The sequence below is a fragment of the Carcharodon carcharias genome, chromosome 10 (genome assembly GCF_017639515.1).
Source record: "Carcharodon carcharias isolate sCarCar2 chromosome 10, sCarCar2.pri, whole genome shotgun sequence".
NCBI lineage: Eukaryota > Metazoa > Chordata > Chondrichthyes > Lamniformes > Lamnidae > Carcharodon > Carcharodon carcharias.
Window position 1 is genome coordinate 110,430,338 of NC_054476.1, and position 14,177 is coordinate 110,444,514.

The 14,177-nt window shown below is 42.6% G+C and overlaps 1 protein-coding gene across 6 annotated transcripts in view; it reads left to right on the forward strand.

The window, feature by feature from the left end:
- The window catches only part of ncf1 (neutrophil cytosolic factor 1), a 214,924-nt gene that overhangs the window by 79,459 nt on the left and 121,288 nt on the right, over nt 1-14,177 (forward strand). For all 6 annotated transcript variants that reach the window (XM_041197505.1, XM_041197506.1, XM_041197501.1 and 3 more), the window contains 2 exons: nt 2,204-2,262; nt 6,317-6,439. In XM_041197505.1, coding sequence (XP_041053439.1) covers nt 2,204-2,262; nt 6,317-6,439 — 182 coding nt within the window. The remainder of the gene's footprint in view (nt 1-2,203; nt 2,263-6,316; nt 6,440-14,177) is intronic.

Consider the following 14,177-nt stretch of genomic DNA (forward strand, 5'->3'; position numbering starts at 1 on the left):
TTTAATGACTTTACAACTGCACTTAATCTCCCTGAGTCACGGGCCTGCCTCAGGGAGGTTTATGCGCTCTTTCGCGCGCAGAGCGCAGGCTCCGACTCTCCCTCCTCACCGCCCACTAACGGGCACGTGTCACGCTGAGTAGGCCTTAATTGGCCCACCCATGTAAAATGGTGGCCCACAGCCGACTGCGGGCATCAATCGGCTCCGCACCCGGTCTCAACCGGCCTGCCCAACGGGGAGAAAATTCTCCCCCTTGTAACACTTCTTCAAATACTAGCCATTGTCTGTCAAATCTTTTAATGTATTTTCCCAATCCACCATAGTCAACTTGCCCTTCATACCTTCATAGTTCCCTTTGTTCAGATTTAAGACCCTAGTTTCAGAATGAACTTTTAAACTTCATGTAAAATTCTATCATATTATGCTCATTATCTCCTAAAGACTCGTTTACAGCAAGGTTATTAATTAACCCTTTCTCTTTACATAACATTAAATCTAAAATAGCCCAATCCCTAGTTAGTTCTTCAATGTACTACTCCAGAAACCCATCTCATACACACTCCAGGACTTCATCTTCCATAGCATTAGTGTTAATTAGGTTTACCCAGTCTATATGTAAATTGAAATCGCCCATTGTTACCGTATTTCTCATTTTACATGTAGCTCTAATTTCCTGATTTATACCATGCTCAACATTACCAGTACAGTTTGGTGGTCTATAAACAACTCCCACCAATGTTTGCTGCCCCTTGCTGTTTCCTAGCTTTACCAAACTGATTCTACATCTTGATCCTTTGATCGAAGATCCTCTTTAACTAATGTACTGAACTTGTCTCTTATTTATAGCCCTACCCCACCTCCTTTTTCATTTTTGCCTATCCTTCCTAATTGAAGAATACCCTTCAGAATTCAGTTCCTAGTCTTAGTCACCCTGTAACTTTGTTTTCATAATGGCAATTAAATCATTCCCATTTCCCTCTATTTCTGCCTTCAAATCATGAACCTGATTATGAATATTGCATACATTCAGATAGAGTGCCCTTAACTTTGCCTTTTTAAGGTTAGTCAGCTTTCTGATCCTATTTTATGCTTGTCTTTGCTTTGTCTGCCTCCTAATTTCATTTGCTACTTTTCTACTTCCTGTTACCAGATTTGCTTCCCTCCAGTCGGAGCTCCCTCTCAGGTTCCCATCCCCTGCCAATCTAGTTTAAACCCTACCCAACAGCACTAGCAAATCTCCCCACGAGGATGTGAGTCCCAGTCCTGCTAAAGGCGTAACTCATCCATCTTGTACACATCCCACGCAGATCAAACTTAGCTAACAGTCTGTTATGAGGGACTATATTAAATGCCTTCTGGAAGTCTGTATAAGTAACACCTATAGACATTCCCCTGTCTACTACTTTACTCACCTCTTCAAAAAATTCTGTCTGATTCTTCAGACGTGACCTACTCTTTACAAATCCATAAAAGCAAAATACTACAGATGCTGGAAATCTGAAATAAAAACAGAAAAAGCTGGAAAAACTCAGCAGGTCTGACAGCATCTGTGGAAAGAGAAACAGAGTTAATGTTTTGAGTCCCATATGACTTACAGACTTGAAATGTTAACTCTGTTTCTCTCTCCACAGATGGTGTCAGACCTGCTGAGTTTTTCTAGCTTTTTCTGTATTTATTTCTTTGCAAATCCATGCTGGCTTTCTCTAATCAGCTGAAATCTTTCAGGGTGTTCACTCATTCTATTATAATGGTTTTAATAATTTCTTGACAAAGAGATATTTGGCTAACTGGTCTATAATGCCCTCATTTTCTTCTCTCATCGTCTGTAAGTAGCAGAACGACATGCACAGTTATCCAATCTAAAGGAACAGTACCTGAATTGAGAAAACTTTGGAAGATTTTAGTTGGGGCATCTGTGATGTTCTCACCTTCTTCCTTCAAAACCCTGGGAGGAAAACAACCTGGCCCTGGGGATATGTCTCTCTTTAGTTCCATTAGTTCCTTCATTACTGTTAATTGGCTTATATTAATTTCGGTGAGTCATTGTCCTTGATTCAATATTAGTTTCCTTGGTATGTCCAGCATGTTATTCTCTCAATCTACAGTAAACACTGATGCAGATTAATTATTCAAAAATCCACCATTTCTTTATCCCTGTTTATCACCTGTATGTTGATTTGTGGACTGCGTTTCCTATTTACAGGACAAAAAAGACAGAAACCTATTTGTTGCCAAAAGACAAAACAAAAATGAACTCAACTGGTAAGTTAGTGTTCCATGTGACTGTTGTAATATTTCTGATTAGTTTGATCTGGTACTTTAGCTGAATTCATGGGAAAAAAATGTTTTGAACTACAAATTTTATACCTAAGTAGCACTTTGAAAAATGAAGAAACTACACCAATAAGATGAATGTAAACCTGATGTGGCCTTGTAAAAAGAGGAAGGGTTTCTTCCAAGTTACCAAGAGCTCTAAACTGCAGAAAGCCTCGAGAATTATAAAGCACAGGGGTAGTATTACAAAGGACATTAGGAAAACAAAGAGAGAGCATAAAAAAATGTTGGATGGTAAAATCAAGGAAAATCCAAAGATGTTTTATAAACATTTAAAGAGCAAGAGGATAACTAAGAAAAGTCAAGCTGATTGGATGTGAAAAAGGGAACCAGAGTGTGGGCCAGGAAGATATGGGCCAGAATTTAACACTCCGCCCCCCCCCACCCCCTCCTCCCCCGGCAGGTTTTTAGGCAGCGGGAGGAAGCGTGAAATTGAAGGGACGGGATTTACTCCGGGTTCCTGCCCGCCCTGGCCATGCAGCCATTTTACGCTGGGGTGGGCAAGGCCACAGACGGAAAGCCCACCCTTGCCCCAACTGAGGCCCTTAAGTGGCCAATTAATGGCAACTTAAAGGTCGTTTCCTGCCCAGCTTCAATGTTTAGGCTGATGGGAAGATTTACTTGGCCAAGGGGAAGCCTGAGATAGACTAGGCCTAGATCTCAGGTGGGAAAGGGAGGGGGCTGTCTCGAGCTGAAGCCCCCTTCTGACTGCAGGCACTCCCAACTTAAGGTCCAGTGGCTGCTGGACTCCCTCCCCGCCTTTGCACCCCACCCCCCACCGCCCCACTAGGCCCCCAGGGGGATATGTTCCCGCCAACTCTTCAGAAGGGAGACCCGATCATTTGAAATATTCATGCCATGGGCATGGTTCTTAATGAATTCTTTGCACTGGTTTTCAGAGAAGAGGGGATGATGTAGATATTGAGGTTACAGAGGAAGAATATGAAATATTGGATATAATAAATATATTCAGAGGGGAAATATTAAGGGGATTCTTTAAAAATTCTGAGGGACAGTATATCATCATTTAGAAAGCCACAGATTTATCAAAGACAGTCATCATGGGCTTGTTAGGGGAGGACCCAGTCTGACAAATTTTATTGAATGTTTTGAGGATGATCAGCAAGGAGGCTGGCACATTTGATGTAGTCTACATGGATTTTAGCAAGTCTTTGGATATAATCCCACATGCTAGACTAGTCAGAAAAGTAAAAGCTCTTGGGATCCAAGGGAAGGTGACAAGTATCTTCAACCTTTTGGAAACCTGCCCTTGAAAGCCTTAGCAATTCTCTCAGTTTCTCAATTTAAAATAAGATGGCACTGAAGTAATCAGTCAAGCTCTGGAAATCTGCAGTCTATCTTTGTTCAGCTTGTTTCTTCTTTATTTCCACTAAGTTGTCCGTTAGCAAACTATAGCTTGGGCTTGCTCTGGACTATTACCCTGAGTGCTCCTGAATCCTCCAATCACCTGTCTTACCTGTTCCACAGGTTGACTGGTAACAGGAGCTAATATTCAGTGAGGTTTCAGTCAAATTTGTTTCTTCTCTCATTGCAGGAGCCGATTGCAGCACAGAATTTGTTTTCCTTGCAATAAATGCCCTCAGCTCAAGGAAGGTGTAGTATGTGGATATAGGTGTAGTAGGTGTAGTATATTGCTCCATAAGATCTCAATTGGCTTAGGCAGTTTTGTAATTTCTGACACTTCTTGTTCAAAGAATGACTTCTGCACATTCCCCAAACCAAATGCAGACGATATAAAGGATTTGGAATGAATTCCCAGAGCTATATCCATTTCACTTTGGTGGTAGATACCAGACAACAAGGCTGGAATCTTCCAGTCCGCCAGCAGCAAGAAGATTGGCAGGCAGGGGAAGTTAATTTACCGGGAGTCCAAAAATCAATTTCCCGACGGCGGGATGAACTTTAGGAATTAAGTTCTCGGGACTTTGAAGGCGAGTTAAAGGTGGGTCGAGCTTCCTGATGAACAAGGTTGAGAAGCCTTTATGCAGGCAATAGCATGTCACTCATGCTCACCACCTCGCTGGAATTAAGTTCCCCTCGAAATTAATTCCCCACCAGCAGGAAATTCAAATGTTCACTTTTATGACCATATATAAGTAGTGTGCCCCCTGGTGAGCTTCACTTCTTCCACAAATTTGAGGTCAGTAGACACTGTTTTTGCCTTCTTGAGACCACTCACAACTTCACTTATATCAGGGGCCGGCAGCACAAGCTCTGCCAAGGCTAAAAGTGGGGTTAGGGTGGAAGAGTGGGGCGGAGGCTGGACTTGGGAGGCAGGCTATGGGGGAAGGGAGGGAGGCTGTCAGGCGACCTTTATGTATGGCGCCCGGACCTTCCAGCCTATGAGGTAATGGTGGAGAGAGTGACTTCCTACCCGGCTCCATCACGAGATTTGCCATGTTCCACATGGCTGCATAAGTAGTGAGCTCATGGTCGCCCCCCATCCCCAGCGGGAATCACTCGCACTTTTGTGCCTGCCCACCAAACTTAGGCTTCAGAGCAGGAGATTCCACCCAAAGCTTCTGCACTGTGCAAGAAGCAGCACCTTATCATAGCCAGGAAATGTACTTTAAAACCAACAATGTGTAATTGAAAATAGCAAGGAGAAGTTAGAACCACAATCACTGGCAGTGAAATACTCTTTGAGCTGCCGCAATATTGCACATCAGGAGTTGAGACTCATTGTGGTGATTTGAGTTAGAGGGTGAGGGGGAGATTGATAATCAGACTGGGCACAGATATGTAATTCAGTCCCCACTTTAAATTTGCACATTTTGCCCTTTTTTTAGGTAATAATTACATAGAAATATATAGAAATTTAAACTGAACATTCAGTCCAACCAGTGCAGACTGGTGTTTATCCTCCGTGTGAGCGATGGATTCTAACTGCATTCATACACCCTGTTCCCAACTCCTTACATCAGCTTTTCCTTCAACTCAGTATCTAATTTAATTCTCAATGTTAATAGACCGAAGAGAGTGTGCAAAGGAGATTTACTCAAATGGTACAAGGGATGAGGGATTTCAGTAATTTGGAGATTAGGGATGTTGGGATGTTCTCCATGGAGCAGAACAGTTAAGGGAGATTTCATGGGGGTGTTTAAAATGGTGAGGGAGATTGATAGATTAGATAGAGGGAAACTATTTCCACAGGCAGGAGGGTCAGTAACCAGAGGACACAGATTTAAGTCATTGGAAAATAAACCAAAGTTGAAATGAGGGAGATTTTTTTTAACATAGCAAGTAATGGGTGAAAGGGTGGTGGAAGAAGATTCAATAGTAATTTTCAAACAGGGAATTGGATAAATATTAAAGAGTAATATTTTCAGAACAATAGGGAAAGAGGAGGAAGTAGGACCATTTCACTTGGTCTTTTAGAGAGCTGGTAGAGGCACAATGGGCTGAATGAACTCCCTTCAGCTCAACTAGTACTCCTGAAAGTAAACTGCACAGCCTCCCAACTGTATGTGTGAATGCGTTTCTCATACACCACCCCACCACACTGTCAATCTCTTATATTTAATGTTGTACCTCTGGCTCGTCATTCTGGCTGCTCAACCACAGGAGACATTTGGGGAAGCAGAGAAGTAGAGTTGGCTGGAGCAGAATAGTATCCCTGCAGTGCTGGCTGAGGAGCTAGGTGATGCATAATTGCGGCTCCACAACACCACCACTGGTGGGAGGGTATAATTACAGTGTGACACATTTATGTAGGCATCTTCCATCTAAATGTTGACATAGGAATTTATTATTGGAAAAGTTGACAGGAAATGTGTGCAGACGTAAGATCGCTAATATGTATTTTGCACCACTTGTAAAAAATATTTGTGTAAATGTGATGATGGAAGTGGAGTTTTAAGAGAGGTGCATTATATTTCCAAAAACGTTTTTTAATTTTTCAATGAACTGTTTTTTCTTAATTTTATTAATCCCATATATTAACTTGATTCTCTCTTTCTAGAAATCACAGGTCCAATTTTACTCCAATCATATCGTTCAATCGCAAATTACAAGAAGAATTCCAAATATGAGATGAGCATTCAGACAGGGGATATCGTCGAGATTGTGGAGAAAAATGAAAATGGTAAGCAGCTGCACTTCCTCTGAGATGCACAAATGTTGTACAACTATCCTTCACCAAAAGATGGCTCTATCTACTTTGATCATGTAGATATACAGATTGATTTTCCTGACTCTCCCACTGGGAATGGCCTGTGCTCAAAGGTCAGGACAAAGAGGAATGGAAGCCCCTTTGACCATGTCTCTTCATTCTTTGTGCTGCTCCAGGACTTGGAGGGGGTGGGGGGCTTCCATGTAAAGGGAAGGGAATGAGCAGAGCCTGAGCCTGCAATGATAACAGATCCAGTGCACGGTGGTTGCTGGGGCATCGCTAGTTTCCATCACATTATCCTGTCGGCTTGATACAAAGCCACAGAAGCAGGATGGACTTGTTTAGGAATGCCCCTTTGGACTGAAGGGTTTTATGGGCCTTGGTAGAAAGAATAGCAACCCTGAGGAAATATTAGAATCTTTTACAATTTCACAGTGAATCTTGCAGCAGTGCTAAGAGGACCCAAAGTCTGATTGCCAAGAATACAGCCAAAGGTGTCTTTGACCTGCAGCTGCACAGAAGTCGCTTCCCACCCCATCCTTTGCCACTGCAATGCTGAATAGGAACACCTTTGCTGGAACGGTGCCTGTGTCAGGTTTAATGACATGAGGCAGGAAATCCAGATGTCCCTGGGCCTGGTTCTATTTCTTCTTTCATAGACCTTTAGGAGTAGAAGCTGTCATTACAGTTTTAATATAGTTCCCTAACCAGCCCAATGTCTGGTTTTTTTTAAAATTAGGCTTGGTTAATGGGCTGGGACAGGAAATTCAAATGTTCCTGGGCTGGCCTAAAAGCCTTGGAAAGACACTTTAGGTACATCTGGGCCAAGTTAAACACAGCACTTCAAATATCATTTTAGTGCAGCACTGAGGGATCACTGCACTGTTGCAGGCTCTGTCGTTCAGTTGAAGTCTAACCAAAGGGCCTTTCTATCCTTTGATGGATGAAAAGATCTCTTGACATTATTCAAGTGTTCCTCCAATGTTACCTGCTTCAATCATGATGCTTCACTCCTTTACTCCCACTAAATAAAAAAGGACCGTTTCCCCCCTCCCTCTCATTTACTTGTAACCAATATACTTCTGGTGCCCATTAAGAGAGCAGTGAGAATGTGGAGTCACTGCCACATGGTGGGGGTGGAAGCAGTGAGACATTTAAGTGGACGTCTAAGGCAAAGGTGGGGGAGAGGAGAATATAGGGATATGGGGGCAGGGAGGAAAAAGATTATGAGAATGGGAGGAGGCTCAAGGGGAGTATAAACATTGGCAGTGACCATTGTGGCTGAAAGGCCTTTTAATGTGTTCTAGGTTTTATGTAGTTTAATGTAAAGAATTATCACAATTTGTGAACACATTTCAAAAAGAAAGCGAATATTTTCTGCCTAATTACCCTAGGCTGAACCATCATCAAATCACACACCACAATCTCAAGGGGACTAATATTTACAAAACAACTAATAATGCCTCGGAACACAGGGCTGGAATTTCTCATTCAAGCGCCCCCCTAGGGTTGGCTAGGCCTCTTGTCCACTGGCTTGACCCCACCAGGACCCCAATAAGACCCCAAATGAAATAAATAAACAACCAGAAAACCTTTTCGTTGATGTTGGTTGAGGGATACATTTTGGACTAACTAGGGATCAGGCTATTTTAGATTTCGTACAATGCACTGAGAAAGGACTAATTAATAATCTTGCTGTAAAGAAACCTTTAGGAAATAGTGACCATATAATGATAGAATCTTACATTTGTTTGTAGGTGATATAGTTAATACTGAGATTAGGGTCTTAAACCTGAATATAGGAAACTATGAAGGCATGAGGGGCAAGTTGACTATGGTGGATTGGGAAAATACATTAAAAGATTTGACGGTAGACAGACAATGGCTAGAATTTAAAGAAGTGTTACATGGTATACAACAAATATACATTCCTCAAAGACACAAAATCCCAACAGGAGAGGTGAATCAACTGTGGCTAACAAAGGAAGTTAAAGATTACATCAGATCAAAGGAAGTGGCTTATAAGTTTACCAGAAAAAGTGGTTAGCCTGAGGACTGAGATCAATTTAGAATCCAGCAAAGGAGAACCAATAAACTGATAGAGAAAGAGAAAAATGAATGCAAGCTAACAAGAAAGATTAAAGGTGGACTATAAAACCTTCTTCAGGTACGTAAAAGGGAAAAGATTAGAAAGGACAAATGTGGGTCCATTACAGGTGGAGACAGGAGAATTTATGATGGAGAATAGGGAAATGGTGGCAAAACTAAACAATTACTTTATGTCTGTCCTCACAGAGGAAGATACAGAAAATCTCCAAAAAACACCAGGGAACTGAGGGAGTTGTGAAAATGAGGAACTGAAAGAAATTAGTTTTGATAAAGAGATGGTAGCTGAAAAATTAATTGGACTGATGGTTGGTAAATCCCCTGGACTTAATGAGCTACATCTCAGAGTGTTAAAGGTGACTATAAAGATAGTGGATGCATTGGAGGTTATCTTTCAAATTTCTATAGATTCAGGAATGGTGCTTGCAGACTGGAAATTAGCAAATGTAACCCAACTATTTAAGAAGGGACCGAGAGAGAAAACAGAGAACTACAAACCTGTTAGTTTGACAACATTAGTAGGGAAAATCTATTATAAAGGTTGTGATAATTAGACACTTGGAAAATAATGATATGATTGGGTGGAGTCAACATGGATTTACGAAAGGGAAATCATGTTTGACAAACCTGTTGGAATTTTTTGAGGTTTGTGATAATTATGATTTTATTTAGTGTGTAATGTCCCTTTAAGAATAATAGTGTTAAGGAAGATCACATGACCTGTAGTAACCAATAGTAATGCAGGCTACCTAAGTGTCAGTGTAGAGATAGAGTTGGAGTTGAAAGCACATGTGTAGTTGCTGCTGAGTATATTGTAAATAAACTTAATGTTTCCACCCAAGAAGTGTCTGTGGGTCAACTCTATCACTAATAGCACTACTCGGCCATCCTACAACAAATTGGTGATGAGGATAAAGTAGAATTGAACAGAAGAAATCAAGTTAAAAAGAAAGGAAGTTATACTCACCAGGTATGTTGTCACTTTAAGTTAAAGAAAAAACAGGCTCCAATCCAAATGGCTGAGAAATCTCCTGGAGCACCCCCAACATTTGAAAAATAATACCAAAATCGAAAGAGCGCTGAGTGAGAATCCACAAGACAGGTGAGCAAAACATTAAAAAAAAGAAAAAACTCTTCAGAATCACCCAGAAAAGGGGAAAGAAATCGCGGCTATGGTTTTTCCAAACAGGAAATGAAGTTTTACAAAGTTGAAGGAGAAGAAGACCCACAATCGCGGGTATCTCACCAAAACTCAAATAGAGCAGGAAACACAGCAGAGAAAAAGCGACAGCTGCAGAGACTCTTAAAGTGGCAATACATTTAAAGAGGTAAATACAAGAAAAATGGCTATGGACAGAAAGTTAGAAGCGACCCTAGAGAGAGGGCAACTCTGTTGAAGGGAGCAAAAGAACCCAGAGCAAGGGCAACTCTGCCAAAGGGAACAAGAGACCCCAGAGAGAGGGCAACTCTGCAGAAGAGAATGAGAGACTCCAAAGAGAGGGCAACTCTGCCAAAGGGAACAAGAGACCCCAAAGAGAGGGCAACTCTGCAGAAGGCAACAAGAGACCCTAGAGAAAGGGCAACTCCACCAAGAGCAACAGAAAGAGGGCAAAAAAAAATTAAACCGTTGAAAGAACAGCTGATTATCCTTCAAGATCAAATGCAAATGGAGTGTGTAACCATTCAGCAACACGAAGAAATGAAGACTGTCTCAAACAATAGAATGGAAGCACAGCAGAAGAAATGGGAAGAGGGCTCAAGGGAAGCCTGGGAAGTTGTATATAGCTGGATACAGCCAGGAGACAGGAGTTTGGATAAACTCCAAGGCAGAGGCAGCTCAGTGAAGCTAGCTGTCTAGCAAAGAGCTGAAGAATCAGCTGAATGAAGCTAAAGAGGCTCTGGAAGCAAAAGTCACAGAATTTCCCATGAAGCAGACAGATAATGACATTTTGAGAGACTCAGCCACTGAGCTCAGATAAGTTGAGCTGGCATCTGAGAGAAGTTTGGCCAATAATGAAGTCAAAAAGAAGGCCAAGGTTAACGCCTGCACCAGAAAGAAGGAGGCATGTAGAAAGAAGATACAGAAATACTAGTATGGGCGGTTCATACTCAATTTGTATGCAGTTCTGGCCCCCCTGCATTCTCTACTCAAAAAGAACCAACGTTGGTCTTGGGAGGTGTCCCAGAAAGAAGCTTTCATAAAGGTGAAGCAATTGTTGCACTCGTCCAATCTATTAGTGTATTATGACCAGACGAAGGAATTGGTGCTGACATGTGACACATCTCCTGACGGAGTGGGAGCAGTGCTCTCTCTCATCGGATAGATGGCGGCACGGAATGGTTACATATCAAGAACGCTCACCACAGCGGAAAAGGGATGCTCACAGATAGAAAAGGAAGGCCTGTCCATCATCTTTGGTGTCAGGAAATTTCACGAGTATGTACATGGCCGCCATTTTACAATCATTTCAGACCACAAGCCAATGCTAGGATTGTTTACTAATGACAAGGCTATACCACCCATAGCCTCAGCAAGAATACAACGATGTGCTTTACTTCTGGCAGCATACGAATACACTTTCGTACATAGGCCTGGCAATCAAATTGCAATCATTGATGCCCTTAGTCGCTTCCCTTTACAGGAAAATGATGAGCACGCCCCAGTTCCACAGGAACTTGTTTTATTGTTAAATTTCTTAGGTTCCTCGCCAGTATGTGCTCAACAGATCAGAGACTGGGCAAGTCAGGATCCAATCCTATCTCCAGTACAAGAATGAGTGCTACATGGTTGGTCACAGGAGCCCGTATCTGAAGAAATGAAACCGTACTTCAACAGAAGACATGAAATAATCATCCATCTTATTGTGGGGAGCACAAATAATAGTTCCTCCAAAGGGAAGGGAGCCACTTTTAATTAAACTACACAGTGCCCATCCAGGAATAACAGCAAGCAGCTATCTATGGTGGCCTGGGATGGATGGCGAAATAAAGTGTTTGGTAAAGCACTGTGCGTAATGTCAACAACTGCAAAAGTTGCCAGTGACAGCTCCATTACATCCATGGGAGTGGCCAGGTAGACCCTGGGTGCAGTTACGCATTGACTACATTGGACCTTTCTTGGGAACAATGTTCCTGCTCCTTCTTGATGCCCATTCAAAATGGTTAGATGTACATGAGGTGAAGTCACCAATGTCGGCCGCTACCACTGAGAAACTACATCAGAGTTTTGCCATTCACAGATTACCAGAAGTAGTTGTTTCTGATAAAAGCACAGCATTTACGAGTGCTGAGTTTCAACGCTTTATCAGACTCATGTGAAAACTGCACTGTACCACCCTTCCTCAAATGGACTGGCTGAAAGGGCAGTTCAAACATTCAAGACAGGCATGACAAAGCTAACTGGCGATTCCTTGGCAACCAAGCTAGCATGCTTTCTTTTTCATTACAGGACTACTCCTCACACAACAACAGGTGTCACACCTGCGGAGTTATTGTTGAAATGCTGTCTCAGTTCGAGATGGAGCTTAATAATGCCGAATTTAGAGGGGAAAGGTGGAAAGGATTTAGGGAAGCCAGAAAATTAGACACGACTGGCATAGTCATGAGAAGAAATTTACTGTGGGAGAGCTGGTATACGTGAAAAACATCAGGGGCAGCATTTTCCCCCCATCGGGAATGTTGTGCAGGAGATGACGCGGGCAGACGGGTTCCCGATTGGCGCCCCCAGTTGGGGGCGCGCCACCATTTTGCATGGGCGGGCCAACTAAGGCCCGCCCAGTGTGACATCTGCTCGGAAGCACGGGTGGGGGGCCGGGTTCCCTGAGCCAGGAGTGCGCTCTATCACGCATGCGCACGAAAGAGCGCATCAATCTCTCTGAGGCTAAGTGCTGCCTCAGGGAGATCAGCTGAAGCTATAAAAAAAATTTTAACTGTCACATGAGCTGGGACATGTCCATCACTTTTATTCAAAAATATTCTGAAAATTTTAAAACCCTCATGAAACCTCATGCCACCCGTAGATGAGGTTTCATGTTTTTTCTAAAGGCCGCCTGGGCTCTTTGCCTGCCCACCAACCTTAAGGTTGGACGGGCAGGTCCATTAATCACTTCAATTACTTTTTCAATGGCCTCAATAGGCCGTTGACAGGTTGGTGGGCGCCCACCGAACTGACTATCTAAATGACGCGAGGAGACATTGGGATGCATGCCTGATGTCACCCCGCGTTATTTTACGCACCAGTGAGTGGGCCCTGCCCCCCACTCACCAACCGGAAAAAGCTGTTCCAGGGAAGGACCAAAGTGGTTACTGCGTGAAATAAGTGCGGTGACTGGACCTCTATCTTATCATGTGGAGGTGGAAGGTCGGATCATCCATAAACATGTGGACCATTCAAGGAAGAGAGAGACAAATCACCAAGATTTGGTTCCCCCAGTGACCTTGACCGGGTTTGCGTTTCCTGTTGAGGATACACAACCAGGACTGACATGTCTTATGTTCCTTTAAGAGTTGGGGATACAGAACTGCAAGTGCCCACCGAAGCACCTGATGTTCAGGCAACTCTGGAAAAGGAGGTTCCTGACAAAGAATCTGAAGTTATGGAGCTGAAACATTCCACATGTACCAAGAAACCACCTGAAAGACGGAACTTGTAAACTCCTTACCCAGTGTAAATATTATGCTGTCTTGAAAAATATGTACTTGTAAATATAAAATGTACAGCTGAGTTAAAGGGGGAGGAATGTAGTAATTATGGTTTTATTTAGTGTGTAATGTACCTTTAAGAATACTATTTGTTAAGGAAGCTCACATGATCTGTAGTAACCAATAGGAGAGTAGCGCAGGCTACCTCAGCGTCAGTGTAGAGATAGAGTTGGAGTTGAAAGCACACGCGTAGTTGCTGCTGAGCATGTTGCAAATAAACTTAATGTTTCTACCCAAGAAGTATCTGCGGATCAACTTTATCACTAATAATACAACTTGGCCACCCTTCGACAAAAATGTTACCTGTAGCATAGATCAAAGAGAACCAGTGGAGGTGGTATATTTGGATTTTCAGAAGGCTTTTGATAGAGTCCCACACAGGTTAGTAAACAAAACTAGAGCGCGTGAGATTGGGGTTATATACTGGTATGGATTGAAAATTGGCTAATGGACAGAAAACAGAGAGTAGAAATAAACAGATCATTCTCAGGTTGTCAGGATGTGACTAGTGGGGTACCACAAAGATCAGTGCTTGGGCCCCAGCTGTTCACGATCTATATCAATGATTTAAATGTGGGGACCAAATGTAACATTTCCAAATTTGCTGATGACACAAAAATGAGTGGGAATATAAGTTGTGAGGAGGATGCAAGGAGGTTTCAAGGTGATTTGGACTGGCTAAGTGAATGGGCAAGAACATGGCAGATGGAATATAATGTGAATAAGTGTGAAGTTATCCACTCTGGCAGAGAAAACAGAAAGGCAGAATATTTCTTAAATGATGAGAGATTGGGAAGTGTTGATGGCCAAAGGGATCTGGATGTCGTTGTTCATGAGTCACTGAAAGCTAACATGCAGGTGCAGCAAATGATTAGGAAGGCAAATGGTATGTTGGCCTTCATCA